At 53.0% G+C, this 21,125-nt stretch overlaps 1 protein-coding gene across 18 annotated transcripts in view; it reads right to left on the bottom strand.

Annotated features, from left to right (window-relative positions):
- The window catches only part of CCDC57 (coiled-coil domain containing 57), a 99,151-nt gene that overhangs the window by 36,420 nt on the left and 41,606 nt on the right, over positions 1-21,125 (bottom strand). For 10 of the 18 annotated variants that reach the window (XM_028112342.2, XM_028112347.2, XM_028112340.2 and 7 more), the window contains 4 exons: positions 16,771-16,874; positions 15,446-15,616; positions 10,376-10,565; positions 857-957 (listed from right to left, as the gene is read on the bottom strand). In XM_028112342.2, coding sequence (XP_027968143.1) covers positions 857-957; positions 10,376-10,565; positions 15,446-15,616; positions 16,771-16,874 — 566 coding nt within the window. Of the gene's footprint in view, positions 1-856; positions 958-2,371; positions 5,262-10,375; positions 10,566-15,445; positions 15,617-16,770; positions 16,875-21,125 lie in introns of those variants that run through there. The other 8 variants (XM_028112349.2, XM_028112354.2, XM_028112352.2 and 5 more) reach the window with 2 other exon arrangements.

The following is a 21,125-nucleotide window of genomic DNA, read 5'->3' as shown; positions in this document are numbered from 1 at the left end:
TGGTAAAGATTTGAAAAATCAGCAGCCCGGGTGGCTCAGTCGTTAAGCGTCTGCCTTCGGCTCAGGTCATGATCCCAGGGTCCTGGGATCCAGCCCCGCGTCGGGCTCCCTGCTCAGGGGGGAGCCTGCTTCTCCCTCTCCCTCTGTGTGTGTGTGCTTTCTCTCTCTCGCAAATAAATAAATAAAACTCGGGTGGGTAAAGCAACAGTAAAACATACATATGATGTAATTTATAATTTTATATTTATCATTTACTTAGGCAATTTAAAAAACAAAGAAGGAGGGGTGTCTGGGTGGTTTGGTTAAGGATCTGACTTTCGGTTTCAGCTCAGGGCATGATGTCAGGGTCGGGAGACGGAGCCCCACATCGGGCTCCACACTCAGCAGGGAGTCTGTCTGAGATTCTCTCTCTTCCTCTCCCTCTGCCCCTCTCTCTCTCCCTCTCTCTCTAAAATAAATAAATAAATCTTAAAAAAAAATAGCAGGGGGCACCTGGGTGGCTCAGTCGGTGAAGTGTCTGCCTTCGGCTCAGGTCATGATCTCAGGGTCCTGAGATCAAGTCCCGCATCGGGCTCCCTGCTCCGCGGGAGGTCTGCTTCTAGCCCTCTCCCACTCCCCTGCTTGTGTTCCCTCTCTCGCTGTGTCTCTGTCAAATAAATAAATAAAATCTAAAAAGAAAAAAAAAAACACAGCAGGAAACACACGGAGATGTTACTGGTAACTATGCTTGGGTGCTGAAAACTGGAGGCCTTTTCAATTGTGTTTACTGGATTTTACATTTTGGAAATGAAATACAATACTTAAGTGATTAGTAAACAGTTATTAGAAGTATATTTCTTAGATAAAGGAGTATTACCTGAGTTGCAAAATGGGGTTGCAACTGTCCCAAAGGGGCCTCAGGTGCGACACTACGGTTCTGGGCCTCAGGGGTGGGCAGGGGGTGACGAGGCGGTTTCCCTAGAAACAAGGGGAGGAAAGGATTTGCTTTTTCTTTTTTTTTCCTTTTTGCTTTTTTTAGAAGTCAGCTCTATGCCCAACGTGGGGCTTGAACTCACATCCCTGAGACCAGGAGTCACATGCTCCACCGACCGAGACAGCTGGGCTCCGAAACGGTTTGCTTTCTGTGTGCACCTCGCTTCCTGATGTCCCTGGTGCCAAACACAAACACTGCAGAAATACAGCACGTTCCTGCCTACACCAGTCAGCCCTCTCTTGCAGTGCACGTAGGGGTGACGCCGCGAGCCGCTGTTGTGACTGCAGAGTGCAAGGTGTCTCACACACAACTCTGGACACACCTCCTCCAAGCGCTGGAAATCAACACGTTCACTAACAGACCCAAAGATATACCCTCTCTGCAGCACAGAAAAGTAAGCAGCAGCAGGTTAAGTGAATAAACTTAAAGATTCTGCTTGTAAGAGATGCTTCAGCATCCTGTCTTACTTAGAAAAGATCTAGGCAGCCAAGGAATACTCGTTTGTTAACTCAGTTTGGGTTAAGTTACCTACAAATCTTGGAAATTAATCTTTAAGCTCACATACTACAAGATACAATTACTGTTGATCTAACATTTCTCAGAATAAATCTACTTGGTTAAACACAAGCTTACTGAGGACCCCAATGAGGTTTTTGTGTGTATGAGTTGTAAATAATGATATGAACTGTATTAGTACTGATATGTACTTAATTATGTACTGTATGTACTGAAACAGAAATTTTTTAAAACCTTACAATCCGTTCACTTGAAGATGGTGGTGGTGACTACACTGCATGTTAACATCTGGGTAGTTACAAAATTAGTTATGCCACCATGGACCTCCTGGGATGGGTCCTAAAGTGCTATGTCAGTTTTTTTCCAGGAGATAAAAGGACATGGGAAAGACAAAATTTGGAAATGAATTTATTTTCCTTAGTTTTTAATACCTGAGCTTAAAAGCTATGGAATCCAAAGATACACAAATGGCCAACAAGCCCATGAAAAGGTGGTCAACACCATTAGTCATCAGGGAAATGCAAAATCAAAATCAAAATCACAGTGAGATACCACTTTGCACTCATTAGGATGGACGAAGAAAAAAGTAAGTGTTGCCCGGGATGTGGAGACATCAGAACACTCGCACATTGCTGGTGGGAAAGGAAAATGTTGCAGTTGCTGTGGGAAAAGTTTTACTTTGATGACAAGAAAAAAGAGGGGGAAGAAAGAGACTAGAGAGAAAGCTCTGCAGTGCGGACAGTGTGTGAGGACCGTTTACGAGCTGTGGTCCCAGCTACTTGCGGACGACCGCGGTCTGCGAACAGGTGACCCTGCACCTGCCCCGCAGTCAGGTCGGCGGTAGCCTCACCCGATGCCGCAGGCCCACATCACCCCCTCCCTCCTCCCGTCACGCAGGCCCTTCATCTCACGGCGTTGCGACAAAGGGGAGTGCGGCTCAGTGCGATGATTTTGAGAGACCCCAGTCACGGAACTTTATTTACAATATATTGCTATAATCGCTCTATTTCATTATTAGCTATTGTTGTGAACCTCTTACTGCACCTAATTTATAAACGTTATCATGGGTAAGTACGTCTAGGAAAAAACAAGGTATACACAGGGTCTGGTACTGTCCATGGTTTTAGGCACCCCCTGGGGATCACGGAACGTGTAGGTACAGGCACCCCTCTGCCCACTCTGAGGCAGGACTTCCGGAGCTCCAGTCAGAAGAACGTGGACTCCTCTGACCAGAAACCAAATCAAACTGATCAAGAATCCATCACCGAGGACACTTGTAGAAGTCTGAATGCGCAACTTCCTAGGTATGGAAGGGCCCTCTCCCCTTCCTCTTGGCTGCTGTCATCTGAAACCCGAGAGGCCTCTGCTTCTGTAAACTGAAGGGAAGCATTTCTAAGCAGCATCTTCTTGTCTCCCTAAGTCTTCCAGAACTCAGAAACTTTTGTTAAAAAGCAACTCACAGGAGGCATCCTCAGAAGCGGAAGTGAGCAGCAGGCTGGCTGGTGAGGGGCTGCGAGGGGCTGTTGAAGCAAGCTGAAGATGCACGCCAGAGGCTGTGGGCTGCAGCGAAGGGATGGTATTCCAGTTACTGAACTCTCAGCAAGCAGACCTTCTGAAAGTCATGATCTTCTTCATAAAAGGCCTTGTGTAAAAAATGAACTTTTGCCCAGTCATCATCTTGAATTATCAGAAAAAAAGTTCCAGCTCAAACAAGATAAAATGAATTTTTCCACTAAAATTACAAATGGAGGAGCACCTGGGTGCCCATTTGACCAGATGGTCAAATGTCTGCCTTCGGCTCAGGTCATGATCCTGCGTCCTGGGATTGAGTCCTGCATCCGGCTCCCTGCTCAGCGGGGAGCATGCTTCTCCCTCTGCCTCTCCCCCTGCTTGTGCGCTCTCCCTCTCAAATAAATAAAATCTTTAAAAATAAATAAATAAATAAATAAAATTACAAATGGAATTCAAGGCAGAGCAGCAGGCTCAGGGTCTTCCATTTCTTCCAAGCTCCAACCTTTCACTGGGTATTTTCAGGGGTAATGATGAGACTATTGGATGTGAAGATATTCTTAATGAGCCGTCACAAAGTGAACTAATGGAAGAACCAGACTTGATGGCAGAATATAAACTCGGTTTCCTATAATCTGTTCTGCCGTTCAGGGAAATACAGGGGCTGCATCTTGTTTATATTCATCTTTTTACTATAATTTGATGTACACAACATTAAAAGTACTGACCCATGACAATTTTTGCCTAAGCAGTATCTGGGATCATTTGAAATTACTTCTGTCTTTGGTTTATGGCCATGCGACAACTGAAAGCACTAAAGGGAAATGATTTTAAAACTTCCAATTTATATGAAAACAATAGCATTCCATGTCTTTAAAAAATTGTTGCTAATGAGTATTTGAAAACTGTCTGCAGGTTCCAATTCAGCCTATTTCCGGGGTGTTCCATAAATTTAGTCTTGAATAACCATTGCCAGCATTTTCGTCTGCAGTCTTCATGGGTTGCTGACTGATTTCAGTGGCACCACTTCAGATTAAGTACAGAGGGAGGTATTCATGTTTTACCTTGTTCCAGTGGCCCCTTGACCCTCATAAGGATAATACTGTGGCTTTACTGAGGCTGTCTGAGAATTGTAGCTATTCTTTGTTTCTTTCCGGTTGAAAAGTATAAGTTCAAAGGTTTTGATTTTCGTGTTGTCTTTATTTCTTAAAAGATTTTATTTATTTGACAGACAGAAAGTCAGCGAGAGAGGGAACACGAGCAGAGGGAGCGGCAGAGGGAGAAGCAGGCTTCCCCGGAGCAGGGAGCCCGACGCGGGGCTCGATCCCAGGACCCCGGGACCATGAGCTGAGCCGAAGGCAGACGCTTCACCGACTGAGCCGCCCAGGTGTCCCTGGTGTCTTTAAAGTGAAAAATTAAATAAAGCAACCAGCACATGTTGATTAAAAAAAAAAAAGGCACAAATCACAGGCCCAAAGTGGCATCACGTAGGTCGCGTCCCAAACCAAGGCTTCATGCCTGACCAGCTGCGTTTCAAGCTCCCCCAAAAGCGCAGCTGTAACTGCTTGTTGGGACTTCTCCAATAAGCACAGAGTCTGCTGCTGGGTCCTCCCCACCCCGCAGGAAGAAGAGGCTCTCGGCCAGAGAAGACTCCAGCCCTTCCCTCTAAGGGAAGGTGATCTTGCCTTAAACAATCCCGTTCTTTTGCTAATAACTTCTTGCCCCTACCCTCCTTTCTATGAAAAGCTTCCATTTCATACAGCTCTGAGGAGCTCCCTCCACTTGCTACATGGGATGCCGTCTGATTCATGAATCACTTAATAAAAACCAATTAGATCTACACATTTACCCGGCTGGACTTTGTTTCTTAACGCTTCTTGGTAATAGGGTCATTTATTTGCACAGGTTCCCTGAGAATCTGTGCTGCTTTTTACCAGGACTTCACTGGACACATGGATGGTGCAGCCAGAGCCCTCTGCCTGCTGGGCCAGAGTCAAGAATGACCCTCACGTCGTTGTAAGGACAGGTCCAGCAGGAGCTCTGAGCTAGGAAGTTCACCTCCAACAAGCCCGGGAGCTCAGGATATTTCTGAAACCTTGAGAAGAAAGGAATTTGCTCAGAATCATCCAGCAGATGAAATCTGGTGAGTTCTTGGCTTCCTGGCCTCAGGACACTTTTAAAGTCCAATGTGGACTCCTGACGGAAACTTCCAGCAAAGCAAACTCAGGAAGGCGTGCTAGGTGAATTAACATTCTTGCTACACCTATGGAAATAATCAGGCCAACAGACCAGGCTTGTTAGTGATCACGAATAATCCTTCTTTGAGATTAGGTTTTATCAAAAGCAGAGAAAGGGTCAGAAGCAATGCGTGCTTCGATGGAAACGGCACTATGTGCAGCATGTCCTTGGACCCGTGGGGCCCGCCTCCCTGGGTCTGAACTACTCTGCAGCTCTGCACGCTGACGGGCGTGCACTTCGTGCCTTGTCCCTCCAACTATTCACCGGTGACCCCCTCCCTCTTAGAAAAACCAGTTCACTTTCCATTTGTAATTCAGTTTCTTTGTTCTGGATAAATTTGTGTTTGGGCTTTTCCTTGGAGCTGGTTGTAACATCTGACTGGCTCCCTCACTGTTTAATTAACAGAAGAAAATCCTAAACCTGTGCCCATTTTCATAGCTATTTGAGCCCTATTTTACCTCTTTCTGGAAACAACCCTTTTAAACACCTGATTAAAAATACCACTAGCTGTTACTGGACATCAGAAAGGACAGCACACAACCTGAACCAGGCTGAGCTGCGGCCGCCGTGGGCACTTCCCACCAAATGACAGCCCAGGAAGAGGGGAAGTGGAGCGGGGCAGAAATACAAGAGCCATGGCAAGATTTTAACACAAAAGTCATGGTTCTTGGCAGTGCAAGTTGACAAACACACATAAACTTAGAAAGAGTGTTAGTAAGTATATATAATAAGGCGGCTTAACAGAACAGATTCAACACGTGTTTAAAAATAACTAAACAAACAAAAATAACAATTCTAAAACTCTCCTAAACAACTCGAATGAAATAGAAAACCTGGGGGGTGCCTGGGTGGCTCAGTCGGTTAAGCGACTGCCTTCGGCTCAGGTCATGGTCCCAGGGTCCTGGGATCGAGCCCCCACATCGGGCTCCCTGCTCAGCGGGAAGCCTGCTTCTCCCTCTCCCTCTGTCTGCTGCTCTGCCTACTTGTGCTCTCTCTCTCTCTCTCTCTCTCTCTCTGTGTTAAATAAATAAAATAAAAATCTTAAAAAAAAAAAAGAAATAGAAAACCTGGGTGCATAATGGCAGATTAACTGGAATACTGTTAATACTGTCCCTGAAAACCTGAGACACAGCCAAAGCAGTACTCAGGTGGAAAATTCACACCTTAAAAAAATGCAATCACTAAACAAGAAAGAATAAAGTGAATGTTAAAGAAATCAGGAAAAGAACAATCAAGCCCAAGGAAAGGAATGAACAAACACAATATGTAAACTCCTTGTAAAGACCCAGAAATCCATCCACTGGCTCCAAATAGTTACCTTTGGGGAACCCCCGGGAGGAAGGAGAGGAGGCTGCGAAGAGAGGAGAGATGTCCAGTAGGTCTAATGAGGTCGATCTCCAGAAGAGATCAGAAACAAATAGGAAGAAGAGTATTTAAAGAAACAATGGCTGAGAATTTCAAAGAATGGGAAAAACAACCAACCAACCATAAGTCTTAAGATTTCAGAAAACCAACCGATTCCTGAGCAGGTTAAATTAAGGCAAACTGATCCCACCCAGACACCGGCTGGTAACACAGGAGAAAGGCATCCAGAGAGAAAAGGGAGTCCCTCCCCAAGGATGGGGCCCTGACCGAGGGCCAATTTCTCTGAGGACCCTGGGACACTCGCTTTAAAAAAGGTTGCAAGAAAATGTCAGCATTAGGTTCTTGTTGCAACCAAGCCATCATTCTAGAAAGTGGTCAAAATACAATCATTTGATGATGACAAACGCATGCACTGCCCCCGCACCAGTCACATGGGGGATGCTGGTGTCTGAGATCCAGCCCAACACAAGTCGAGTCAAGCAGGACACACAACATGACTGAAAATCACTGCTTCTACATCAGGATAGTTTTACAACAGGATTTTAGATGTGTGTGTAATTATGAATAATAAATGTAAGTGACGATTTTGGTATTTATGTGCACATGCCTAATAAGTAGTTGGGTTAGCAAGCTAATTAAAGCTAGGTCCCTAATCTGTTTTGTTTTTTTTAAGATTTTATTTATTTGAGAGTGAGAGAGCACAAGCTGGGGGAGAGGCAGAGACAGAGGGAGAAGCAGGCCTCCCGTGGAGCAGGGAGCCTGACGTGGGACTCCGTCCCAGGACCCAGGGATCATGACCTGAGCCGAAGGCAGATGCTTCACTGACTGAGCCACCCAGGCGCCCCCAAATCATTTCTTGATGAACAAAAACTTCATCAGGAAAATGACATGATAAGGAAACACAAAAGGCTCCATGCTGCATGATTCCAGCTGTGTGACACGAGGGGAAGGCAGAACCACAGAGACAGTGAAGGTCAGTGGTCGCCAGGGAGGGGAGGCGGAGCACAGAGGTTTCTAGTAAAACTACAGTCCCCGGGCGCCTGGGTGGCCCAGTCGGTTAAGCGGCCGCCTTCGGCTCAGGTCATGATCCCGGGGTCCCGGGATCGAGTCCCGCATCGGGCTCCCTGCTCCGCGGGGAGTCTGCTTCTCCCTCTGACCCTCTTCCCTCTTGTGCTGTCTCCCATTCTCTCTCTCTCAAATAAATAAATAAAATCTTTAAAAAAACAACAAAAAACTACAGTCCCGTGGTGGATACGTGTGGTGACACGTCTGTCCCAACCTGTACGATGTCCAGCACCAAGAAGACCCCAGAGGTAAGCGTGGACTCTGGTGCTGACGGTGTGTCGGGGAGGTTTGTGGATCGTGATCAATGCACCACTGCGGTGGGATGTTGATCGCGGGAGGCTGGGGGGGAATCTCTGTACCTTCCCGACAGTTTTGGTGTGAACCTAAAACTGCTCTAAAACACCAAGTCTTTATAACCGTGTTCAATGTTAGGACCCTTGGAAATAACCTTTTGAGGAACGCTGGCTTCACACGAGATCCAGATGGTGTGTGCAGCTGGGGTTTCTGGGAAAAGCAGAGTTGGCAGGACGACGGCACAAAGGGAGAGGCCCCACAAGTGGGTGGTATGCAGTCTCCACCTCAGAGGTGAGGGGTGAGCACTCAGAGGAGGGCCGCTCCACAGCCTGTGTGCCCCCTCACACCGGGCGGACAGAGCGGGCTGAGGGCCAGGTGCAGACTGACCACAGGGCCACACACCGTCTGCCCACCTGTCAGTGCAGATCCCAAGGCCTGACCTGAGCGGGAGGGGCAGGGCCAGCACGGGAGCCTGACCCTGGTGGCAGGGCATGTGGGATGAAGACTGGGCAGCTAGAACCACGGCCAGGGAAGGGGCCAGACTGCCACCTCCCTGTGAGGATGGGGCCCTTCCCAAAAGCAGCTGAGGGCAGACACGCCCTGGGCCAGGTGCAGGTGAGCCCCGGGGTCTGCCTGCACCGGGAAACACCGGCGGACGGTTGGAGCGGCTGAGGCACCACCTTGGCCCCTGGGCCCCTGGCCCACGGCAGCCCTCAGCAAGACAGCTCTGAACACAGGCCTCCTCTTCAGATTTCCTCAGTGGTCTGCACCCTCTCTCTCAGAGACATGGAGCTCCCTCCTGCTCTGCGGCCTGAGTTCTCCCACGTTCAGCTTCCTACTCCCTACTCACGAGGTAATTCTACTCTTCATATTCAGACCAAAAACACTAACATAATGAAAAGTACTGTTATTATTCACACGGCTTAGCTGTGGGGAGTTCTGAGGATGAAGCACAAGGCCCAACCTTCCCCTCCCTTTCCTTGCGTTGGGTAGTTAGGAATCAGGAGGACTTGCCCAGGGAAGCTAAGGCCATAGCTGAGAGGAAACACTTTTTGCTGATGTTCCCTTTGTGGTGCCCTGGGCTCTGCCTTTAAAGCAGAGTAGTTGGTGGGTGTGCAGCCCTCCAACATCACCTCCACTTTTAGACAACGGACAAGAGAGAGGGAATGGCTGTCTCCCATCGACCACGGGTGGAACCCAAAGTCCCTCATCTCTGATCATCACAGTATCTCCAAGTTCTCGCTGGAAAAGCATGGAGAGGCAGAGGCCATGTAAGGTGAGGGGATACAGCATGAGGGATGGGGGCGCCACAGGGAAACGAGAGGGCCTGCTTGTGAAGGTGGTCTGAGAGCCGTGTGGCCAGTGGCTCGCTCTGGGCACTAACCAGGAGCGTTCGATCTGGGCAAGGCTACCCCTGGCTGGCCGTGGTGACAACCATGCAGCCACCACAGGAAGGACATCATCTCGCCCACCAACACTGGTGCTTATGGTCCTCTAGCAACAGGGGCCTTGGCTTGGCGCTGGCGGCTGGATGTCTGCTCTCAGCGGACGACTCTATACCGACCCTTCCAAGAACCCACTGGTAGAAAGGTGCACCTCAGCTAAATTTGGACCTTACTCCTTCTATCTCTCCTTGCATAGAACAGTAGTGTGATTATTTGTCATTGATTCGGAGCATATTATTTCCTTATTGGCTTATTAGGAGACAGTATCCTGTATGCTACTGGCTTATAAAATATTGTTATTATAAATTACCATTCCTGCGGTGAACCCATGTTGAATAAATTATCGGCAAAGACAGTATCAGTCTGAGCACAGCTTGCAGCAGACAGAGCCCTGGGCTTGTGTCCTCTGTGGCAGCCTGGGCCTGACCTGCATGCCTGGAACAAGGGCACGCCTCCTTCTAGTCTGGTTGGAGCGCTGCCTGTCTTTCTTGGGAACCAGGGCCCTCTGAGACACCTGTGGGCAGCTGGAGGTCTCAGGCCGGGTCCCAGTGGACACACAGCGGCTGTTGGCGACAAGTCTGGGCAGAGCCGGCCGAGAACACAGTGGCCGCGGCTCCCCACAATGCAGCACAGAAATGCCGCCTGTTTTGCTAAGTGCAGTATTTTTCTCACAAATGCTGCCCGAGGCACGGGTTCACGGAACTCCCATCGCAGGATGAGGCTCTGCTCTGTGCCCGTGACTCATGACCCCGGCTTTACTCCACAAGGGCAGCTTCTGTTCTCCCTCCTTCCTGCCCGAGAAGTCAGGCCAGACCCTCCCTCAGGGCAGCAAAGCTTCTCTCCTCCCGCCTCCCAGGTCCCCCCCGCTGACCCTTCCAGAGGAGCAGGCAAGAAGAAAGCCCTTCTGGGAAGGCCCCCGGGCCCCCTGACCCCACAGCCTGGCAGTGCAAGGCACAGCTCCCAAACTCACCTGGGGCACGGTGGCCCAGCTCTGCACGGAGCCTGTTCCCCATCTCCAGGAGCTGTTCTTTCTCCAGGCAGAGGCGGAGGATTTTTTGGGCTGCCTCCTTTAGTTTTCTCTGGAGTTGGGGCACAGACAAGGCCTGTGGGGGCTGTGGCCCTTGGTCCTCTGTCCCTGTGGGTCCTTGGTCTTCACGGACCTGTGAACGAAGGCACAGGTAGACAGCCCATAAGACAAGCCATCCAAGTGGGAGAGGGGTGAGTGGGTGTGGGTGCAGAGCCCGCACCACTGGAGGACAAAGGGATAAGCAGTGTGCTTTGGCAATGAGACGGGGACCTCACACCATGGACGCCTCCTCCTCCACAAGTTGGGTGAACAAAGGCCACAAACCCCTGGGCCAGGCCTGCTTCTGGCCCCTTGCGGCCCCCACCAAGCCTGTGTCTTTCTAGTGAGGACAATGAGGAACCACTTGGGACCCATGCCCAACTTCCAATGGGCCCCCAGGACCCCTGCGTGGCACCAGGGTTACGGGCTGGGTACGTGGGTCACAGGTGCTGGGGTCACCTGATGTGGAAGGGGCTGGCAGAGGCCTGATGGACAGCCTATGGCAGGTGCCTCCACTACTTCCTCCCTGCCTGGACTCTGCTGTGGGGTCGCTGTGCTGGGTCATGGCCAACATGGCCCCCTACCGACACGCACTCACACTTGCACGGTGTTCGGAATGAGGGGGTGTGGAGAATCAGAGAAAGGAAAAGACAAATATGTGTGTGCCAGACAGAGGCCCAGGAAGAACTGGAGTCCAAGGACCCAAAGTGGCCTACTTAGGCACGGCGGCTCCTGACACCCGTGAAAAGCTGCACCGTGCCCTGTCTTGACCCCATGAGCTGGAGCCAGAACAGGAACGAGCCTGGAGTCCCTGGAACAGACCAGCACGTTCTGTCCTGGCCCCATTTCCTGGTATGCCTTTGCAGGGCTGGCAGGCGCCCATGTTCTTCAGGTGGCCTGGAGCCATGGTGGCCACACAGGGGTGCATCCAGCACATGCCACAGGCTAGTTGGGCAGGATGAGAGATGGGGGGAGGCAACAGAGGAGAGTGGGAGATGGCCCTGGGGCCACAGAGCCCCTGCACCCAAATCCTGACCCCGTTACCCTGTGATGGAACATGGGCCTGCCCTCAACCACGCAGGGCACTGGCCTTGCCTGCACTCTCCTGAGGGCCCAGGATGTGACTGGGGTCCTTAGGCCTGTGGAGGGGCTGGGACAGACCTCGAGGAAGGGAGGTCGGAGGCCCGGCCTCCACAGGAACACGACATTGGGAGTCTCCTGTGCCATTTTAAGTGAGGAAAGACACTCTGCAAACCCCAGAACGCTGAGACTCTCAAGAGAAAGGTCGCTTTTGAGAGCAAACCCCAGCCCACAAGGCAGCGCCCCGGCATGAGCAGGGAGCCGACCCCTCAGCAGGGCCTGTGGCCGGGGTCTCGGCTGGCCGGGGTGCCCTAGTCACCTGGCTGCATGCAGCGAGTAGGTGTAGGCAGCCAGGGGCCCCCACCCGGGGCTCTGTTTCTGATGCCATTACTCTGTTGCCTTTCTTAAGTCTCTGCCCACACCCACCATGTAACACTCATCAGGACGCATTCCGGGACTCCCAAACCACTGTGTGCTTCGGGGCCCCCGTGGCCCCCCATGCTCGCCCTGTCTGCCCTCGCCGTCTCAGGGGTTGCTCCCAGAATCCTGGCCAGAGAGGGCTTGGCCAGTAGAGGGGTCCTCATGAGGGAGGGTTCTGCTCCCAAGGGCAGCGGCGACGGTGCTCCACAGAGGCTGACGTCAGAGCATGCCCCAACTCGGGGGCGCAGCGGGGTGCTTGCCAGGGCTGCCGGCTCTCGCGGTGGACATTAGGGATCCCAGTCCTTCTGGAGGTTCCCAGGGGTGCAGGCAGGGCTAGCGAACACTGCCCCCCAGTGGAGCCCAGCGTCAGTCGCGCTGTGCCCAGGGGACCGGGTGGAGCACCAGACAGGAGGCGGGGAGAACCCCGGGTCTCAGTCAGTTCACCAGGCTGGGGGGTCACTGGAGACACGACAGATGCCGGTCGGGCAGTGGTCTCTGCTGCCTGCAGGGGAGGGGGCTCTGAGTTCCGCACGGGACCTTGTCCTGGGCTCGGGAGTGGGGGACCGGCCTCCACCTGGGAGAATGTCGGACTCGCACGGGAGCTGCCGGGCAGTGCCGTGGTGGCACCGGCCCCTCTGCTTCGTCGCCACCAGTCCCACGTGCCATATGCATTTCTTCCTGAACCACGGCCAGTAGGGTGGAGACATCATGCTCATTTACACCTCAATGCTTCAGTTCATGCTTACTAAAAATGGACATTCTCTTTGTAACCACAGTTATGAAAACCAGAAATTTACCACAGATACAACACTATGACCCAACACACGGGCCACACACAAACCTTACCAACTGTCCAATTGTGTCCTACAGTTTGTTTCTCCTGCCCAGGGCACAGGACCCCACAGGACATCTGTCTCCCTGGTCCCTGCAGGCTCCTGATGGGCACACTCTCCACAGTGTGGGCGCTCTGACTTCAGCGCATCACTCCTGGCTGGAGTCAGCAAGCCCCCTCCTCCCCCCCCCCCCCCCCGCACAGCTGGCTTTGAAGCCCAGCACATCCCTCTGCCCCACTGTCCGCGAGTGCATCCCTCAGTGAACGAGTGCAGGCTGCCCCCTGGAAGGTTTTCTTTTCCCTGTAGCTGAGCCCCCGCCAGTGGGAGACACTGAGTCCCAGCCCTGCTTTCCTTTGTGCATTAGGATGGCTTCCTGGCATACGCGCCCTCCATGCCTGCAGACGATGTCTGGCCGAGGACCAGCCCTCCTCCCTCCTCCCTCTCCTAGTTAGCACAGATCTGGGAGTCCCGCTTATTGTGTGCTCAATGCCTGGTGGCCCTTCGGTGCCTGAATCCTTCTGCCCCATTTCCATGAGTCCATGGTGGAGTCCGCCACTTATCCTGCTTCCTCTCAGCAGAGCAAGAAGTTCAGAAACCAGGATCTCAGCACTGGTGGCGCTCAAGGCTCCCGGGCCGCCAAGGTGCTGGCCCTCCTGCAGTAGACCTGGTCTGAGCACAGGGACCAGCCACTGGATTTCTCCCCAAGGTCACAGTCATTTCAGCTCCAGCCTGTCAGTCACAGAATTAAACATCTCTATTTTAAATCCGGCTGATGCACGTGATTTCTTCCCTCTAAGCAAGCAGGATCTGTGAACCAGGCTGTTAACAGAACCCCTAGTGCTGCTGACCTCAGGGCCGAGCATGGGCAGCACCTGGAATGAATGGTGGACACGGGGTGAGGCAGACGTGCTGCCCCCCTGCCTGCGTGGCTATATGGCCCCATGGCCAGGATGGTGTCCTCGAGCTGCAGGATGGAGGGAGGCCTGGCGCGGGGCCGGGGCTCTGGCTCTCCAGGCGGTGTCTGCTTAAGGGCAGTGCAGGTGGTTCTGGGTCCCACTTCCCGGTGACCTGAAGGCCTCCCCTTTGCTGCTGTTCTTCACCTGTCCGCCCATCCCTAGGCCTGCCCGGGCCCTCCTGTCATTCCTGAGCCAGAGAGGAGTGGACCTCCCCTCCCCTCCAGTCCTTCAGGGCCGGCCATCATCCTAGAGCCGAGTCCCCCTTGTGCCTCTCAGCACAGCCTTCTTCTTTTTTGTTTTTTTAAGATTTTATTTATTTGACAGAGAGTTAGAGAGAGAGCACAGGTAGGCAGAGTGCCAGGCAGTGGGAGAGGGAGAAGCAGACTCCCCGCTGAGCAGGGAGCCGGATGTGGGGCTCGATCCCAGGAACCTGGGATCAGGACCTGAACCAAAGGCAGCCACCCAACCGACTGAGCCATCCAGGCGCCCCTCAGCACCGCCTTCTATGTCTACACCGCTGCTGCTGCCAGAGAGCTCTCCACGCCTCCCAGACACCAGGGTACAGTTGTAACTGCAGGCCCCCGTGGGTGATGCAGGTCACCAGAGGTCACCACAGGTAACCCAGGTCACTGCAGTCACCACAGGTAACCCAGGAACTGTAGTCACCACGGGTAATCCAGGTCACTGCTGGTCACCACAGGTAACCCAGGAACTGTAGTCGCCACAGATAACCCAGGAATTGTACGTCACCACGGGTAACACAGGTCACCGCAGGTCACCACAGATAACCCAGGAACTGTAAGTCACCACGGGTAACACAGGTCACTGCAGGTCACCACGGGTAACACAGGTCACTGCAGGTCATCGTGGGTAACTGCAGGTACCACAGGTCACCAAAGATAATCACAGGTGACCCAGGTCACCACAGGTAACTGACAGAGTAAGAAAGTGTGCGCTTAACAGCATTTCCATCACAGGCGTCGGTAAGAAGAGAAGCGGCCTGTGTGTCAGATCTGTGGGGACGGCTGCTGTAGGGCTCTCTCCACAGCTCAGAACCGTGGCTTAACCCAGCCACAGAGCCCGCTGGACACCAGCTGCCAGGACCAGGATGGAAGCCCCACTGTCACGAGTGAAGGGGTGGCGGCCTCAAACACTCTGCGAATCCCCACAAGGGTCCTCTCGAAGGAGAAACCCAATTTTGCATTCGATTTCAGGGCCCTCCTAGCAAGAGTCAGGGACTCCCTTTTGGAGGAAACAGAACAGCCCTCTTCATATGGGTGGCTCCCACGCTGGACTTTTAAGACTTGTTTCTTTACTTTAGAGAGGGGGGAGGGGCAGAGAGAGAGAATCTCAAGCAGACTCGCCACTGAGCGCAGAACCTGACATGGGGTTCAATGTCATGACTGTGAAATCGTGACCTGAGCCGAAACCAAGAGTTGGACGCTTCACCGACTGAGCCACCCAGGTGCCCCATCCTATGCTGGACTTTTAAGTGGCAGGATCCTAAGGCCTGGAGGTCACGGACCAGCTCTGACCACGCAAGCCAGCCGAGGCGCAAGTGGAGGAGAGTGGGGCGCAGCACCCCAGGGGCCCAGGAAGGCTCTGCAGACGGCCATTCCAGTGACTTCTGCAGCAGGCCCCAGACAGTACAGCAGTGGCAGGAGCAATCGGCACAGGGCTCCTACCTCCTTCCCAGGGGCCACCTTGTCCAAGGCTTGCAACTGTGGCCTGCTCCCAAGATGCTCCTCAAGCTCAGCCACCTGCTTCCGCAGCTCCGAAACCTCCAGGTGCACCTGGTCCACCTCACGGGGAAGCTCGTGCTGGATGGTGTCCATGTCCAGGGGTCGCTGCAGCACCTGGGAGGCCGTTTCAGGGGCAATGTTAGGAAGGAGGGTAGGAGGGCAGGGAAGCAGAAGGGCAGAGGCACCCAGCAGAAACTGCAGGCGGATCAGAAAGGTAATGCATTTGTCAGTCTCTGGTCTCTGGCTTAATGCAGTTGCTCCCCACACCTGTCCCCTGCGGTGTGGACTTGGGTGCCTGTGGTAGAGCCTGCACTGGACCCCAAGGCTGGCTGGGGAGCATCCAGGCCTTGAACTGTCTGGACAGAGGCAGAGGGCCTAAAACCCCTTCCGGAACCCAGTTTAGGCGGAAACAAACACGTGCAGAAAATGCAGCCAACCCGTGGGGGGCAATCCGGGCTTGGGGCAGGAGGTGGTGTGGTGGGAGGGGTGAGGCCATGGCTTTGAGGAGGGGCCGGAGCGAGCGCCAGCACGGAAGGCAGACAGAGGCTCAGGGAGGGAAGGCCCCACCCACCTGTGGAGGAACCCTGAGGGCATGGTGCTGAGGGAAACGCGCTGGTCACAAAAGGACAGCTGCCGTGGGGCCCCGGTCCCAGGAGAGTCACCCAGCGGCAGGACGGACGTCCCCAGGGGACGGGGTGTGGGGCTGGGGCTGAACGGGGACAGTTTCGGTGCAGATGATGGAGAAGCTCTGGGCATAATAGATGGTGGTGACATTTACAGTGTTGTGAACATAGTTAATGTCACTGAACATGTGCTTGAAAACTGTAAGCTTTATGTTTGTATATTTTACCCCAATGAAAAACACACTAAAAAAAGAGAAATGAATTTGTAGCAATAAAGCACGGGCACACATGTGACAGGGGAGAGCTCGTGTCCCAGGAAGCAGCGGGCATTGGCCCAGTGCATGACTGGGGCCTGACCCCACGCAGGCTCCCGGGGTGTCCGGGCACGCTCATTGCTGGCCCTGCTCCCACCACAGCTCAGCACCTGGGCACGCTGCGGCGTGTCACACCCCCTGGCAGGTAGCAGCCCTGTGTGCGGCAGAGAGTACAGGCTCTGGGCTCATTTTCCAGGTCTTCCTGTGCGCCTTCTAGGGACCACACGTGACCTCACAACAACCTCTGCTTTGGAGGGAAACCGAGGCACAGAGAGGTCAAGCGGTCCAGCCAGAAGACCTGCCCAGCCCGAGTGTCAAGGGGGGGCCGTACCTTCCGCCTGAGTCGGGCCACCAGGAAGTTCGTGAGATGTGCCCTGTCCCTGAGCCTCCTGAGTGCTAGCCCAATGGGTGAACCATCAGCTGACGCAGCTCCTCCTGCAGAAAGAGTGATTCTGTCAGGCTCAGGTCTCCTAAAGCCTCAGGGAAGGTCCTGGGAGTAGAGGCTGTGCCGTCCGGAACAGAGGTGCATGCTTCACTGCCCTTCCCTAGGGATGCCCACTGTCACTGTACGTCCACTGGGAAGTGAAGACGCTCTAGAGCTGAGTGGAAGGGGCCAGGTCCCCACAAAGACTGAGAGGCGCTTGGGATGAAGTCTCATCCTCATGTCAAGGAAGCAGGAATCTCTGCAGGAAAACAGTACGGCCTTGCCACCTAGTGCCTGGCGGAGGCTGGTCTGCACCAGCCTCCCAGTCGCTTGGGAATTGGGGAAATGTTCCTACGACCATAGCTCAAAGAAGGGATCAGTGGAGGTTAGAAATTATTCTGATCTGAATTATCATTACTGCACCGCTTATCAAAATTTCTGGAACGCGGGGCCGCCTGGCCGGCTCAGTCGGTGGAGTGTGCAACTCCTGATCTCGGCTCAGGTCATGATCTCAGGGTTGTGAGGTCGAGTCCTGCTTTCGGCTCTGCGCTGAGGGGGGAGTCTGCTTCTCTCCCTCTCCCTCTGCCCCTCCCCCTGCTTGCATGTGCTCTCTCTCAAATGAATAAATAAATCTTCTAAAAAATTTAAAAACAGGGGCGCCCGGTGGCTCAGTTGGTTAAGCATCTGCCTTTGGCTCAGGTCAGGATCCTGGGGTCCCGGGGTCGAGTCCTGCATCCAGGCTCCCTGCTCAGGGAGGAGCCTGCTTCTGCCTCTGCCCCTTAGCCCCGCTCTTGTTCTCTCTCTCTCTCTCTCTCTCAAATAAATAAATTACAGTAAAATAAAATAAAATTCTTAGGACAATACTATAGGCAATTTTTGAAAATCTAGATGAAATGGACAATTTTCTAGTAAAATATAGTATCAAAAAGTGACACACGAAAAAGAAAATCGGGATCGTCCTTTACTGTGAAAAAAACTGAATTCACACTTTAAAACCTTCTCACAAGGAAAATCCTAAACCCAAAGGGTTCAGAGTTGAATTCTATTAATTGGTTCAGGAAAAATTAACATAGGTCTAATATAAACTTTTTCAGAAAACAGAAATAGGGAACATCTCCCAACACATTTGAGGCCAGACCCATGGTCCTAAAACTTGACGATGGGCATCATGAGAAAGAAAGGGTACAGCCAATGTCACTCACGAACATAAACGTATTAATTCTCAGTAAAATAGCAGTAAAAGAATATATCACGTGTTGAGTTTATTCCAGAGACGGAAAGTTGGTTTAACGTTCAAAAACCAACGCAAGCTCGCTGTTCTGGACAAGAGAGCATGTGCGTGCCCCGTCCCTCTCCTTCGGTGCAGCTGAAAGCCCAAAGTGACTGTGAGGGGAGGCCTGGCGGGCAAGGGTCAGGGCCTCCAGGGTTGGGGATGCTCCGCAGTGGGCTCCACGTCGTTTTCCTTCCTGTATTTCCCAGCTCTGATGCTGGAGCAGCCACAACCCAGATGCACCAGGGAGCTCGGACCAAGAACGGCCCCAGCCAGGCCTGTTCCCTGCAGCGGAAGGGCCACAGGGCCGGGAGACTCTGCAGGTGGGCCTGGTGCAGACAGAGGCTCATCTGAACCAGCCGCCTGCACCCTCCTGGGAAGAGCATGTGTGGAGGGTGCGGTGTGTGTGTGTGTGGGGGGGCAGAGAAAGGAATTCCTTAACTCTGCACCAAGTCCCCGAGGGGCCCCTATGGAAACCAAGGCAGCATGGAGACAGCCAAAGTGTTGCGTGCTGAGCTCTGCTGGGGGCGGGGGGGGGGGAGTGCCAGGACCATGGCCTCGGGCGGCACACAAGGAGGGGCACAGCAGAACAGCATCATCTCAAAGGCTCTGGAGACCAAGTGGCCGTTCAGACCCAGCCCGAGAGAGTGGGCCAGGACACAGACGTGCATTGTGCCCAAGCAAGGTGGAGGGCCCGATAGCGCAGAAGGGGAATAAAACAGACGTCATAAAGATCGGAGTTTCAGAGCATCCACTCGGTATGTGCATGTCACAATCCAGAGTCTCTCATCACACCGATAACCAGGAAAACCCCAACTTGAATGAAGCACTGAGGAGGGCAGATGTCGGGATCATGCGGAATAGGGAACAAGGGACCTAAAGCAAGAATGTATCAACAGTCTTAAATAGGGAACAAGGGACCTAAAGCAAGAATGTATCAACAGTCTTAAAACAATGGAAAGAGAAAAGTTTCAGCAGAGCAATCAAAGATAAAGAAAAACACAACGGAATCTTAGAACTGAAACCGAAATAAAAGTGCCCCCGAAGGGCCCCAGAGCAGCACGGAGGTGACAGCAGGCCTGCGGGCTTGAAGACGGGGGGGGGCATAGAAATTGTCCATCTGAACAACAGAGGAAGCAGACGGAAAGAAGTCACAGAGCCACAGGGACCCGGGAGGGGGGGGGGGGAGAACACGAGAGCAAGGGTTTTGTCGTCAGACTCCCAAAAGGAAAAAGAGCACGGAGTCGAGAAAACACGTGCAGAAGTCATGGTTGAAAACTCCCCAAATCTGGCAAAGACAATAACCTTCAGAGTCAATGCCCAACATGATAAGCCAAAGAAGCATGTGTCCAGATACAGCACCATCAGATACCTGCCCCGAGCAATAGACTCGGCCTGCGACTGGTCGGGGAAAGGGTTGGATGGCAGAGGCCTTCTCGGAGGAAGTGGCACCACTGGATTAAGGGCTGAAAGCTCCTCCTCTGACACCAGCAAATACCTTCCCTTCTCGGATAAACGGAAAGACTTGGCACCAGCAGACCTGCCCTAAGAGCAGATGATGCAGAACGTGGAACATCGGGACACAGGAAGGACACGTGCAAAGGGCAGGTGTCCAACTGAATGTCACAGACTCCACCTTTCCTCTTGAGTTTTTTATTTTTTTATTTTTTTAAAATGTTTTATTTATTTATTCATGAGAGTCAGAGAGAGAGAGAGAGAGAGGCAGAAGCAGAGGGAGAAGCAGGCTCCCCGCCTAGCAGGGAGCCCGATGCGGGGCTCGATCCCAGGACCCCAGGATCATGACCTGAGCTGAAGGCAGACGCTTAACCATCTGAGCCACCCAGGCGCCCTCCTCTTGAGTTTTTTAAAGTATGTTTGACAGTTCAAAGCAAGAGCGATAATCCTGCCTGAAGCAGCTCCTGACGTAGGAGAGGCGGGGTTTGTGACAGCCCCGTGGGCATGGGGCGTGCATGGCAGGCTGACCTCCGCCTTCTGAGGGAGGCTGTGCAGTGTGGACAGGAGCTGGCCGTGGTCCCGCAGCCACCAAAGCTGTGCCCTCAGCAACCACAGACCCGTGACAATGGAACATCAACAACGTGCGGATGACCCACGAGCAGGAAGACAGAAAACAGGCAGGAAGCGGCTGCTTACACTCCACACAAGTGCAAGCATGGACGGTGTAAGTATACTGGTTAGAAATATTAGCAAAATGCATTTCAGAAATTGACCTAGCTATGTGCTGTCCACAAGAAATTCACTTCAAATGTGGTAGAAGCACGTTAAAAGGGGAAAGGATCCCGAAGACACGCCGAGCAGACACCCACCGGGGGGAGGCCAGGTTAGTGACCAACAGCACACGGAGTGGACCCCGGGGCAAGGAGAGCTGCCGGGAAGAGAGGGCCGTTCTGGGACCCCAGAAGGGTCCGTCCCCGTCACAGACACAGCAATCCTAGGGCTGTACGCATCCAACAACAAGGCTTCAAAACACATTAAGCAAAACTGACAGAAGCACAATAAAAAACAAAGATCTGCCAACAACAGGAAGAGAAAGCAATTTCCTTACTCTGACTCTGAGCCCCCAAATCCTTACCAAATATTAAAGTGAAACGTTAAAAATTTTTCTCTGGATCAGGAAGAAAGCCAGCCGTTACCAACATCGTACCGGAGATGCCAGCCAAGAAACGTGACACAAGAAAAAGAAATAAAAGATCCCAGCTTTGGGAAGCCAGCCAGCTCCTGAGCAGAGACAGGGTGACCGAGAGGGGGAGTGTCCTGCTCCTCCCTTCGCTTCTCGTAAACCACCTGCTGGGCAGCTCGGGGGCGCTGCCTGGCCTGCGTCCATCCCCCCGGCCCCCCAGGTGGGCCCCCCACCCAGCCGGCGCCCCAGCCGGGGCGAGGGGGCGTCTGCGTGCTGTCGGAGCAGGGGTGCGGCAGGGAGGCGCCCACGCAGAGGTGAACCAGCGTAAACGCTCTGACAACGGCCTGGCCTGGG

This window comes from Eumetopias jubatus, unplaced genomic scaffold, assembly GCF_037043125.1.
Source record: "Eumetopias jubatus isolate StellerSeaLion01/CBP00866 unplaced genomic scaffold, mEumJub1_p1.0 scaffold_10, whole genome shotgun sequence".
Lineage (NCBI taxonomy): Eukaryota > Metazoa > Chordata > Mammalia > Carnivora > Otariidae > Eumetopias > Eumetopias jubatus.
Note: the sequence above shows the minus strand (reverse complement) of the source record. Positions and strands in the feature narration are given on the sequence as shown.